This window comes from Calliphora vicina, chromosome 1 (genome assembly GCF_958450345.1).
Source record: "Calliphora vicina chromosome 1, idCalVici1.1, whole genome shotgun sequence".
NCBI lineage: Eukaryota > Metazoa > Arthropoda > Insecta > Diptera > Calliphoridae > Calliphora > Calliphora vicina.
Window position 1 is genome coordinate 122,062,748 of NC_088780.1, and position 14,248 is coordinate 122,076,995.

At 28.1% G+C, this 14,248-nt stretch overlaps 1 protein-coding gene across 1 annotated transcript in view; it reads left to right on the plus strand.

Annotated features, from left to right (window-relative positions):
• The window catches only part of LOC135963717 (putative mediator of RNA polymerase II transcription subunit 26), a 33,591-nt gene that overhangs the window by 13,686 nt on the left and 5,657 nt on the right, over positions 1-14,248 (plus strand). Inside the window, 6 exon segments of the mRNA XM_065515677.1 lie at positions 990-1,229; positions 1,410-1,537; positions 3,866-3,970; positions 4,066-4,282; positions 4,349-4,789; positions 14,030-14,195. Of these exon segments, the coding sequence (XP_065371749.1) occupies positions 990-1,229; positions 1,410-1,537; positions 3,866-3,970; positions 4,066-4,282; positions 4,349-4,789; positions 14,030-14,195 (1,297 nt within the window).

A 14,248-nucleotide genomic window follows, 5' to 3' on the forward strand; every position in this document is an offset into this window, starting at 1 on the left:
TTTGTCAATTCATTCATAATGAAAATATATTAATTAGCCATAAATTATAATTTGAATCCTTAGAAAAAAGAGGTAGTCGAATTATTTCTGTCGGTCTGTTGAACTGTCTGTAATGGAATATTGTATAAATCAAATTTCTTAATACCCTATAACTACTTGTTGCATCTTGATATATTTTAAATTTTTTGTATGGAAAATAAGAGAATTCGTTACATACATATTTAATAAACCTTTTAAAATAAGCATTGCACAAATCTTTTAAGTTTCAAAAAGGGTTTTGTTAAATTGTTCCATTCCTTTAATATAACAATATGAAATGTACTTATGTATGTAAATATTTTTTAATGTATGGTATCAGACACAATTGCTATATAATATACATACATAATTATGTTAGCCTAAAAAGCTTTGTATTACAAATAAATAAGATATGAACAATTTTAAATAATTACTAAAGGAAAAGGGACGTTGTTACAAAACTCTTTGCAGTAATAAGACAAATGTCAGAAATAAATTAATTTTATAGTTTTAAACGTCATATTTCTAAAAATCCTTTTTTAATCAAAACATTTACATATTTACAAACGATATCATTCTTAGACGAAGGGCATATACAATTCGGCATAATGAAATAAATGTTTAGCAACATCTGTAATAACTGTTATTTGTTTATTTATTTTTATTTATTTATTTACAAGTTTTAAATACATAATTATGTATATAAAAATAAAGAAGGTACTAACAACAAAGGTTTTCGACCTAATAAACTGTTATTGTCTTTGAAATTACTTTGCCACATTAGTTTTTATTTAAAATTGTATATCACAAGATAATTTAACTACACGTGTTTCGACAACTTACATACAAGGCGCGCTGCTGTAGGTCATCATAATTCATAATTATTCATTATGTTGTGCTTAATGTAACTACTTATTGAAATTGACAATTTAATAATTTACTTTATATTTTTTTAACTTGTATTTTTCTAGGTAACCATTGATAAATTCTTTCAATTACAAAAACGTGTCACTAACTCTGAGGTAATGCTTGGTGGCAGTGCGGATCGTTTATGCACACCAAGCACATCAGCTGGTCCATTTCGAATATTTTCAGTGGCCGGTTTCCAAAATCGGACCAATGATATTGTGTATTGTCCACCCATTATAAGACAACAAAATCAAAATGTTGAAGACTCTACGGCAGTTGTTTACTTTGGCGGTGATGTACAGGTAAAATTAAATGGAATTATTATTAATTACATCGAAAAATTACTTAACTTGAAACAAATCGCAATATAATTTTTTATTAGCTGAATTATATTTGCATGTACATAAATAAATAGCTATATGAACGAACACATTTGTGATATTAATTACTTTCTGTTTTTTTTTTTTGTTGTAAATTTATAGGATTTTCCTGAGAGCATGGAAACAAATCGTGACAGTCGGGGTTACATGAAATATAATTTAGAAAATTCAGCTATTTTGCTAAGAGAAGCATTTCCACGTTCGCATATAATAGTTGTACGTCCAGTGAGGTTGGTATTTTTATAAGAATTTTATTTTAAGATACTATTATAATATAGCGGAGATTAAAAAGAACTTATTCATTTTAAAAAAAGAAACTTCTTTAATAATGCTTTTATCAAATTATAATGCTGGTACTAATCCACAGCAAAAATAAATATTTTCAATTCTCCATGAATCTGGAAGATTTTTAATTGTTATAACCAAATTTAATATATGTACTTGACTTAAACCAAAATTAACTATAAATTTTTTAACTATTCATATAAATGTTTTTTTAACCCAATTTTACCTTTAAAATTCTCAACTATGTAAATAAGCACTTTAAATTCGCTTAAGCAACACAATCATTTGTTGTAATATCTACATATGTATACATATGTAAAGATAGGATCTCAAACTCTAATTTAAATTTGATATACACATCTGCTCAAAATAATAGATACACCAAAATTTATTTTTTAAAAACGAAAAAAAATAATGGTATATTGTAAAATTATAAAAAAAAATTCAGTCGATTTTTATTTATAGTTAAAAGGAGAGTAAAAAACAAAAACAAAATATTTCATAATTAATAATAAATATTATAAAGTAAATTAAATTTCTTAAATTTCGAAAAATTTGGTGCTCATAATAATAGATACATTTTTAAAAATTCTTATTAAACAAAAGCTAATAAATTTTATCTTAAAAAAATTAGTTTATTATTAAAGTAAAGCTAGTATCCAGTATATCCACCTTTGTTTTGTAAAACTTTCTCCACTCTTCTGGGCATACTGGATATCAAGTTCTGACACTTCTCCAATGGAATCTCGTACCATATTTTTTGCGTTTTCTCCCATAAATCGTCTTTATTTTTGAAAACTTCCTTCGAAAGCCTTATCTTTAATTCACTCCACAAGTTTTCTATTGGGTTTAAATCAGGGGATTGGCTGGGCCAGCTTAAAACAGGTACGTTATTCTCCAAGAACCAGTTTTTAACTAATCTTGAACTATGTTTTGGGTCGTTGTCCTGCTGGAATGTCCATATTAATGGCATATTTTCCGATGCATATGGAAGCATTACGTTTTCCAATATGTCTCTATACCCACTAGCATTCATGGTATCTTCTATTCGGAATATCGGACCAACACCATTCCATGAAAAGCAACCCCAAACCATTATGTTTCCCCCGCCATGTTTTACCGTCTTTTTTGTAAATTTAACGTGGAATTCTTTTCCTTTTGGTCGGCGTACATTTCTTTGGCAGTCGTTTCCAAACAAATTTATTTTTGTTTCGTCGCTCCATAAAATATTTCTCCATTTTTTTTCGCCTTCACACCCGGACCATTGTAAGTGCTCTTTAGCAAATTCTAATCTTGTCTTGATATTTTTTTGGCGCATTAGTGGCACTTTTCTGGCAATTCTTCCCGGCAATTTAGCTTGTAAAAGACGACGACGAACTGTTTGTGGACTGATTTCGTTACATAGCTCCGCAGAAATAGCTTTCGATGATATGAAAGGGTCTTTTTTAACCATAAGGACGATCCGCCTATCTGTTTCTGGACTGGTTTTCTTTGGTCTACCGCGAGTTCCTCTTTTTTGTTTTTTAGATAAAGCATTTTGGACAAAATGTAAAGATCTTCCTATGCTCTTTGCTATTTCCCGTAATGATTTTCCTTGATTTCTCATCGTTTGAACAATTTTTTTCTCATCTTCGGTACAATGATGATTTCGTCCCATTTTCTTCAAAAGAGTCCTATTTTTTATAAAATTGTTGCTAAAATTTAAATTATACTTACTGTTTCACGTAAATAGGAACAAAAAATTGCACAAAAAAAAATTGTATATAAACAAATTACAAATTACTGATGTGTATCTATTTTTATGAGCAAATAATTTTTTGTAATTCAAATAAATTCGTTTTTAAAAATCAACATGAAAGCAAATAGTTGCCAGATTTTTGACTGACATGACATTGCCAGATAGAAATTTTAATAATATGATGTATTCTTAACGCTTGCGAGGAAATTTTCAATGTTACCGCCATTTAAATTTTTTCCAATTAGGTGTATCTATTATTTTGAGCAGATGTGTACATATATCACTTCTCATTCAACTTTACAGAAAATAATAACTTTCTTTAAATAAACTTCATTATCATTTTGAAATAATGTTAACATTATTATGAACTAGTTCTTTTAAATCCTGTTATATAAATTTAAATAAATATTTATGCTTTTTATTTTCTTGAACTTGCATAGCTAAGAAAATATATAACCAGTTTGTTTATATTATTCTAATTTAATTTTTTTTAATTTTAAATTCAATTCTTCCCCTCAAAAAAAAATATATATAGAATGGAATTCAAGACATTCAGTTGTTTTGATAATTTTGTACGTGGAAATAATGCTGGTGTGCCGGATCACACTCCCATGAATCATGCCTTGCAACATTTGGAAAAGTATGTATTTTTCTGAGCATGAGCATTCTGAGTTTTTTTTATTTTTCCATTTAATTTATTATAAATGTGCATTTTTTTCACTATATCTGAAATAGGTTATTACAAAATTTATCGCAGCGTTTGATTTCTATACCAGAAAATGAAATATTAGATCAGGCGGCGCAGGCAGCGGCTGCTGCTGCCGCTGTGGCAGCTGCAGCCGCCGCTGCTGCACTGGTATCATCAACACTATCAAATGCTTCTTCAGATTCTTCTTCGTCGTCATCAAATGCCAGTGATAGTAGTCAGGAAATGGACATTGATATTTTGCAGGTAATAACGCCATTTATTATTAAAAACAAAAAAATTTTAATTAAAATTTGGAATTTTTTATTGCAGGTTCAAGAAAATGTCACTGTTGATGCTGATGGTGCTGTTATCTTTTCAAATTCTAGTGATTTAAATAATACAACTTCAAATAATAGTGGTTCATCAGTGGCATGTACTGATAATGATACTTCAGTAGCTGCAGTAGCACCACTAACAAGTGTTACCACTGCTGCAACAGCAGCTTCAACTGGTTCTTCTTCCTCGACAGCAGCAGCAACTATTACAACAAATACAACACTACAGCCAAGTGATGTAACACAGCCACAGCAAAATAATGAAAATATACAACATTTAAACAATTTAAACAATAGTAACGATTGTTCCTTACAACAGCAATCATCTAATCAACAACAACAACAGAATCCTTTGTGGTGGCGTGAAAATCTCAACTTAGACAAATCCAAATTGATTATAATCGGCTTTAGCAAGGGTTGTGTCGTTCTCAATCAAGTGAGTCTGCTAATCACATAAAAAACGGTGTAAAAATCGTTACATTTTTCATAGTATTTTTTCTAAGCTATGTTTTTTAGAGTCCTATAAAAATTTGTTTTTTAAGCTAAAACATATAATACGGTCGAAAAATCAATAACAAACCGAAACTTTTATAATATTCTACCGATTTCCAAAATAATTTTATCTTTGAGCATGTTATTTTACATGATGGTCTTATTCTCAATCCTATCGTACACCTTCATCTTTAATAGTGTTTTATGATGTTTTCAGGATAGTTTTTTTTAATATGTATTTGTTTTTTTTTTAGACATTTTACAATTTCGGACTTGAGTTATGATATTGCGAATGTGTTTCTCATTTAAAATTCCGTAATCTATATTTTTTCATCATTAAAGTTTCAGTACCTGAGCGAATTTTTCCCGATTACTGGTCGGGAATTGCAAAATTTACATAGATAACAAAAACCTTTGTCTAAGTTTGTTAGTCAGTATTCTAGAAATAAATTAAGATATGAAGCAAGTTTGAACCAAATTCATATAGAGGATTTCGGGCAAATACCATATGAAATTATGATATTGCTATTTTTGATTTAACCAAATAGACATGGCAATATTTGAGATAGTTTGATTAGCTCTAAAATGAGTAATACAAATATATAAAGTTTTTGTTCAAATAAAAGACATTTAATTCTAACATGAACTAAATATAAAAAGGAAATAACCGTTCCGAATCGGTAGCGAACCTTGGTTAATAGCCACTCTTGCGCTTGTGTTGATGTTCGCCGTGTAATTTTTTTTGTTGTATTCTCAAGCTTTCAATGTTTATCTTCAAAATTTGGACGTTTTCAAAATCACCTAAGTCCTCTATTTTCAAAATATGCTGTGCAAGTGATATTAGTCTTGATTTTCTTTTCCTTTATATTTAATTTTAAAGGTGATTTATATTGACCTAATTGATAATAATAGAAAACTAAATAAGGCCCTGACAGCCAGTCCTTTTTTCTCTATATTTTTTGTAAATTAAATGTACATTAAATAAATATTAATAATAATAATAACATTGTACAACACAAAAAAAAATTACAAGGTCCGACCAATAAATTTTGATAGAGGAGACAAAAAAAGACACGTGAGTGTTATAATAGAACACTAATAATTCTGGGCCCGAATTACTGATTCTTGATCGAATGGAAATGATCGTAATCTTCGTAATTGACAATATGTCATACGATATCGATATCAATAAATCTAGTGCAATTAATAAAACTCAATAAAGGGTACCAATCGTTCAATTAGGTAACTTTCGCATCGCAATAGAGAGTAACCCCCCATATTTTGTTTTCTTTTATTTATACACTACACCACCATAATAACTTTTCGTATTGAAAAATCATAATAAAATGTTCTAGATTTCTTACTAGTATATAATGCCATAATTTCAAACAAAAAAACTAAGATAAATTTGACTACATCTAGGTGAATCGGCCCCTGATTATTTTATTAGAAAAATCCGGGTTTGAAATTGAATAATAGTTTTATTTAGTGATATTTTTTTTTAATGAGGGTATTCATTTCAAAAAAATTAAAAGTACACTCTGATATTTTTACATTTTAAAAAACAAACACAAGAAATAAAATTCAAAAAGAAAGTTGTATTTTTTTGTGGAATTTTGTTCATGTTTTTGTTGTGTAAAATGTAAAAAAAATAAGAGTGTAATTTTCCCTTTTTTTGAAATGAATCAACTTAATATTTTTTTGGGTGTTTCAACCAGGGATTATTATTCTTCTCTTATCTGTTGCAATAAATTTAATAACATTATAATAAGATATTTTAGAGATTTTTTGAAACGTTTGAGTTAACAAAACAAAAATTATCTAAAAGCCCTAACCATAGAGAATAGACATCGAGCGGAAACTCTCCAGTCAAAGACCTAACTCAGTTGTCAGAAACCTAAGTGGTGAGAATGTATTAGTAGAAAAAACTATGTGAAAACAACACTCGTATGTGTTTGTTTGAGTTTCTTTCTACTTTCCGCTCTATGTTTCTCTATGGCCCTAACCAAAATATAAAGTTCTCAACAAATACATCATTCTCTTAATAGTGATGGAACTTATTTATTAAATTTTGTTTTCGTACCAAAACCTATATGGGAAAGTACTTTTTTAAGAAATAATTTTATTTAGTATAATATAAAAACAAGCATTCAAACTATCACATTTATCAGCTACATACATAATTGTGATTTTCATGGAGTGCAACAGAATTCTGTCAGAGTTTTCTCTGATATTACTTCAGATGATTATGGTCATGTTCGTTTGCTTGCTAGTACATATTTACTGTACATTTGTCTTATGAATTGAGAGGTGATCGTGCGTAAGTAAGAACTTGGTACTTTTTAACATAAACATGTTCAAAAACTTGTACGATTGTATCAACTCTTTTAATAATTGATCTCACTCTCTCAACAAACAAGTTTTATTGAAATTAAAAAGCAACAAAAAAATTCATTGAACAAAAAAAAATAAACAAACTACATAAATTATAATTGCATCATCACGAAAAATTGTGTGCTCGTTTTATTTAGTATTTTATAAATTGTGATAGAGAAAACATCAACTGGTGAAAAAATATATTTAATCGCGTATAATAATGAGTGCTAAACTGGAATTAAGACGTTTAATTAACTTAAATATTCAACATACTCTTGCGGATAAGAATGCATTAGAAATGTTAAAATCGTTTCTACAGACACGTTCAAATGGCGACAAATCATTAATTGAACTTTACATAGAACTGTTTGAAAAGTGTAGTGAATATTTAAAACAATCACCGGAAATAACGAAAGAACAATTAGACGAATTATGTGATATGGGATTACCATATGATATAGAAATTGGAAAATTAAATATGATTATTAGAGGTGATGCAAAAACTTGTGCACGTCTAATTCTGGAAGAAGTGTGTAAAAAAATTGAAACACAACAAGAATATGAAGAATTTCGCAAAGATTTGCTTAAACAATTTGAGAAATGTTAATTTTTCAATAATGTGAGTTGATTAACTTTGATATAAACCTGTCTTGCCTGATTGTTGTCGCGTTGTAAATATATTCAATGTTATTCACCAAAATAACATTATCGGTTTTCTGTAAAAAATATTTGCTAAAATGCAAAAAAAAAAAAATAGCACAGTGTGATATTTCGACAATCTAGATCAGTAATGTTCACGCCATACAACAATTGTTTGAAAAATTTACACACATTTGTTACGCTCTTTTAAAAACTTTTGTTCATTCATCGTTTAGCTCTCGATGAAAACACATGCGGCGGACTATCGTCATTTTTTTCAGACATTTACTAAGCATTGTTGTTGGTTGTTTTTGGACGAAGCATAGCAAACACAAGCGTTTCAATTGCAATTGAACACAAAATAACAAAGTCAAAAATAAATACAAAATTAAATAGAATTTAGGCCGTATAATGCATATTTTTTCTTTTCCTTAAAATTTAAATTACATTCATTAAATAAATTGGTTATATGTGACAAAAATTCTAAATCTAAACATTCATTATTTTGTTCTTATTTTAAATGTTTGACATTATGTTTGCTGGGTAGCTCTCTCACCAATACATCTTCATTTTTATTTTTGAACATCACTGATCTAGATGGACAAAATTATTTCTCTGCGTTTTTTGTCAATAGATAGATTAATTATAAATAAAAGACATACACATTTTCTTTACAACATAAATATTTGGAAAAATCTAATAAAGTCTGAAATTTTTGCTTTGATTTACCGCAAAAGTGGGTCTGCTAATTTAGAATTATTTATTGCTTTTAAAACGTAAGCAAATAATGCATAACATTTTGATGAACTTTAGGTTCTATATATCAAATAATGTCAATTTAATTGTGAATATTTTCAAAGCGGGCAAGCGCAAAAGTTTAAATAAAAATAAAAATGTATTAAGTATGTTGTGTTGGAAGTTAATGTATTAACTGAAATATTGCACACCATTGGCTCTTTCGGCAAATCTTCTTCGCAAGTTTTACATAGCCACTGTTGTCGTTTGTTAGGCAATGTAGAGACTTTAAAAAAATTTACATTTGAATTTTTGCAAAAATATTTGGTATTTTCGCAGTTGGGGAAAATGCAACTCATGTTTGTTAAATCTTAAAATAATGTTCACAAATTAGCTTTGAAATATTTGAAAATGAAAATCTTACCTTTGATCCCAATTTGATAGTAAATATTTTTTATATTTTTTTTAATATTTTTCAAATTAATGAAAATTATGTATTAATTTTTTCACAAACTTCAAAGAATATATGGGAAAATTTTTAATTAATATGGTATTACTATTTTAACGAAAACGTCAAAATCCTTAAGCATGTCAGACGTAGAATTTTAAAAAATAAAGAGAGAATGAAACTACCTTCTATTTTTCTACTATGGGTTTAGGTCATGGCAGACAGAACAAGCAAGGTACAATTATTAGAAAGTATGTTCTCAATTATACATTCCCTATAACGTCAAACAAAAGAAAATGAAAAATATCAAAAGGAAATGTCTAAAAAAAATAATTGAATTTAAATTTTTGTTACAAAAAAATTCAATACTAACAATTGAAGAAAAACTAAAAAAAATATTATATAAGTGTGTATAGTTTCAGTTAAAACGTTACAAATTTATATAATATGGCGGTAACAAATTAAAAAAGTGAATAAATACATAGTTTGACGTTTTAGGAGTGAACATTGGAAACTCTCTCTAATAATTGTACTTGGTAACTGATTGTACCATGGGTTTAGGTTTGAATAAAGCTGAATATTTATTCAAAAATAATAAGGTTATGCATTTCAAAAAAATGGAAAATTACACACTTATTTTTTACACTTTTACACAACAAAAACTTGAACAAAATTACAATACAACTTTCTTTTTGATTTTTTTTTTCTTGTTTTTGTTTTTTAAAAGTGTAAAAATATCAGAGTTTAATTTTCCATTTTTTTGAAATGAATACCCTCAATATTTTTTCATATCAACAAAAATATTTTATGAGATGAGTAATACTTATCAAAAGTTAATGAGAATAGGCTACAGTTACGAACAAGAAAATAGCAGTACCACTAAGAAATTTTTTTGAAACGGCGTACTACGTATTTAAAAAATTTAAACTTAAAATTTTGTTTATACCCATAATCGGTCAAGCCTGTAAATTTTTTGTGAGATATTCATTTTGTAAAAAAATTATAATTTCGAAAATAAACGCTCTTAAATATGACAATATGTATTTATACCCTACACCACCATAGTGGGGAGGGTATTATGCGTTTGTGCAGATGTTTGTAACGCCCAAAAATATTAGTCTAACACCCACCTTAAAGTATACCGATCGACTTAGAATCACTTTCTGAGTCGATTAAACGATGTCCGTCCGTCCGTCCGTCTGGTTGGCTGGCTGGCTGGCTGGCTGTCCATGTAAACCTTGTGCGCAGAGTACAGGTCGAAATTTTGAAGATATTACTTTTTCGGCCCAAGGACCAAGCCTATTGAAACTGGCTGAAATCGGTCCATTATTTCACCTAGCCCCCTCGAAATTGGACTTTATCGGTCATAAATGTTTAATTTATCTATGTATCTACACAAATTTCGCTCTAAATAAGTTTTATATATACAAAATTCATGTCACCAAATTTTGTTACGATCGGTCCATAATTAGTCATAGCTCCCATATAGACCCGCTTCCGAAAATCACTTTAACGTGCATAAATCGCTTAAAAATGTTGGTATACACACAAAATCCAACATAGTTAACTTTAATATAGACATAAATCACACGACCTAATTTTATGGTGATCGGTCCATAATTGGTCATAGCTCCCATATAAGGCCAACTTCCGAAAATCACTCACGAATATAAATTATTGATATTTTAAAAGAAAAATATTTTTACTCATTTACTTGGTGTAGGGTATTATATGGTCGGGCTTGACCGACCATACTTTCTTACTTGTTTTTTATTAACATTGAAATAGCAGTGCCAGATTATTGAATTAATTTTTTTATTTATTTTTTTTTTTTAAAGAAGTCAAATATTTTTTAAGATTAAAGTAAATTTTTGTTAAATATACTGAATTTCTTGTATTTTTAATGTTAAATATAGTTCTTTTTTATATAATTCCTGTTTTAGTGGGTTGCGCAATACATAGCACCATTGCTTAGCGGAAATTAATTTTAAAGTTAAAAAAATAAGGAAAATCTTATCCATATAACTTTATATCAAAAGCTATTGAATAGAAAGAAAAAATAGAAAATAGGAACTGCAAACGGAAAACTGCACCTCAGGACGATCGAAATATCGTCAGAATCATCAAATGCAATCCATTTAATCTGTCAAGCAAATAAAAAAGAATGAAATTTAGAAGTTATTGATATGACAGTAAGGAGATGATTTCTAAATGCAAACTTCACAGAACGAAGTCCAAGGAAAAAGCCACTATTAACAAAAATACATAGTGGTACTTGTTTGGAGTACGCTGAATGCCGACTGGTTTACAAGCAAATATCGCAATATTTTGTGAACTGGAGGGTCTAAACTGGTTTTATTTGGAAGTTCTGGCTGTAGTTAATTATATTCGACGTCCACTCTCTTTTGTATGTCAAACACAGTACACTGTGAAAAAAGTTAAAACATTTCAAAATTTCGTGGTACTGCTATTATCTTGTTCGCAACTGTACATAGCTTTTCAAAGAAAATTATGATGAGGTTTATTAATATTTAGCAACGTGATTGCTGCCTCATAAAATCGAGTGGGTAAAAATCGAAATGAACTTCCAAGTAAATTTTATTTTAATGAAAATGTTTGAAGTATTTATTCCGTTAATATGCTAACCAAAGAATATGTCAAAGTTATTGTGTTCATTTTCGTAACAGAGGGTTATTTTGTATGTGAAAATTGTAGAATTCGGAACATATTTTTTTTATTAATTTTGTCCACCTTGATTGTTCAAATATCACACTGTGCTTTGTATGAAAATTAGAGTTGCGTTATATTGACTACAAATAGTCAAGACAATAATTTTCACCTCAATAAATATGAGGAAAATAAATTTTTTTGGAGAATTTGACTAAAAATATTTTTCAAAAGTTTTTTCTTATAACACTAACGCTATTTTGAAGTTGTGTACACCGATACATGCTAAAAATATAAATTTTTCCTTAATCATTTTTTTCATTGCGCTCAAGAGATAAATAATTTGGTTTGAAGTCGAAAATTTAAAAAATAAAGCTTTTGTTTAAGAGAAATTAAATTGATGCCAATTCATACAACTCTCTCGGAACTGCCAGCATGTGTTAAAATATACATATATTACAAATTAAATAATTATCGAAAAACACTGAAAAGAAACATTTTTAATTTTATTTTTTGCCGGAATTCGTCATTAGCAAGGAATATTTAACGTTTAAAATTGTTTTAAAATTTCAGATAACATTAGATAGGCATAATTTGATTATAATTAATTTTTTTAATCACCCTTATCGTGGTTGGCGTAAACGTCTTACGCCTACGACTGTTTCGTACTAGATTAAAGATAAAATGCAAACTGTTTCTTTAATCTAGTACGAAACTGTCGTAGGCGTATGACGTTTACGCCAACCACGATAAGGGTGAATAAATATATGTTGGTTAAAAAGTTACAATCGTACAAAAATTAGTATTAATGACAATTTTCTTTTGTTAAACACAAACCACGCGATTTAAGTTTTAATATAAAATAATAAAATAATGTTTCGCCGATTTTAAAACTTGTATTTGTGCTAAATGTTATTTTTATGCAGAAGGCTGTATTCAATACTTTCAATTTCGAAATATATATATACATATGGAGGGCTCATATTCAAAACCCTCTATGTTAAAAAAGACAACTTTTCAGGAGATCCAAAAAACTGTTTTTTTGGCGTATTACTTGAGTTATTAAAATTCGGTATTCCACAATATTATTTAAAGCAACTACTGAATCTCACATATAATTGGTTTTCAAAATTTTACATTATTGTGGACTTTATGATAGGTTTTTCTTTTCAAAATATTCAATGTGTATGTATAAAAATGATAAGATAGAGGATTTTGCATTTTAATAAAATTTATTTTATTTATTCACAGTAATCATGGCAGAATCAACCAGGTACAATTATTAGGGAGAGCTTTCAATCAGTTACCTTGTTATGTCAAACTACAGAAATAAAAGAAACGAAGCAAAATAAAATTGTATATTGTTTCTTCAGATTTACACCACCAGCTTCACTTTATCTGCTACATTTCACATATTTCACATTTTTTTGTTCAAAAGAACATTTATTAACACTAATTTTATAAGCATTTATTTAAAATTAAATTTGAATATGAGAAATTTTAATATTGTTCAAATTGAAAATTTTTGAAAATTATTTTATTTTTGACATTTGCTTTTATTGTTTTTCCAGTTTTCTTTAGTTTGTATGTATTTGACATTTTAGGGAAATTATAATTGAGAACATACTTTCTAATAATTGTACCTGGTTTGTTCTGCCATGCACAGTAATATTATTTTGATTTCATTTATGCCATCTGTCAGTTTTTAACGTGATTTGTTTAAGATAATGGCTAATATTACAACATAAGATAAACAAAACTAACAGTAAACAATAGTAAACAAAAAGTTATATTTATTTGAATATAGGCCTTCGACATTTTGATTGATAAAATTGTAAAGCTTTAAAATATTTTGGTATCAAGCAAAATGAAAGCTTCCATTTGACACTGTACATACAAATTTTAAAATTTCGTAAAATTTAAAAAAAAAATTATGTTTTAGCGCCTATCCGAGTTGGAAATTTTTGATTTTCTTCATATGTTTTTGGGTTGTTTCTATATTGCACTTTAGAAAATAGTTGTAGGTTGGTGCAAGGTAGGTTACCGATTCGAAATGGTTAAAAGGTAACGGTAACGCTAATTTGGATTATTTCGGTAAAGGTATTTTGGCATATTTTGGTAATGGTATTTGATGTTATATCAGCAATGTGTGTATTTCTCTACTGCTTTTAGTTCTTTACTCATTAGGTTCTTAACTTATTTCTCCACCACCCTTGATATACAATAATATTTTAACTCATTACATAATCACTTAAAACATAAATTCATTAGTTTAATGATAATAATCATATTTAAATGTTATTAATTTTTATTTTTTAGTTCATATACGAATTTCATTATTTGAAAACTTTAACGCCCGATGATAGTACTATGGGACGTTTGTTGTCACGCATTAAAGACATGTATTGGTTGGACGGTGGACATGGTGGTCAAAAGAATACATGGATTACATCTCGAAGCTTATTAGAAACCTTAACTAGAATGGGTAAAAAATAAAAATAAAACTAACAATGTGTAAAATTATAACTAAATGTATTT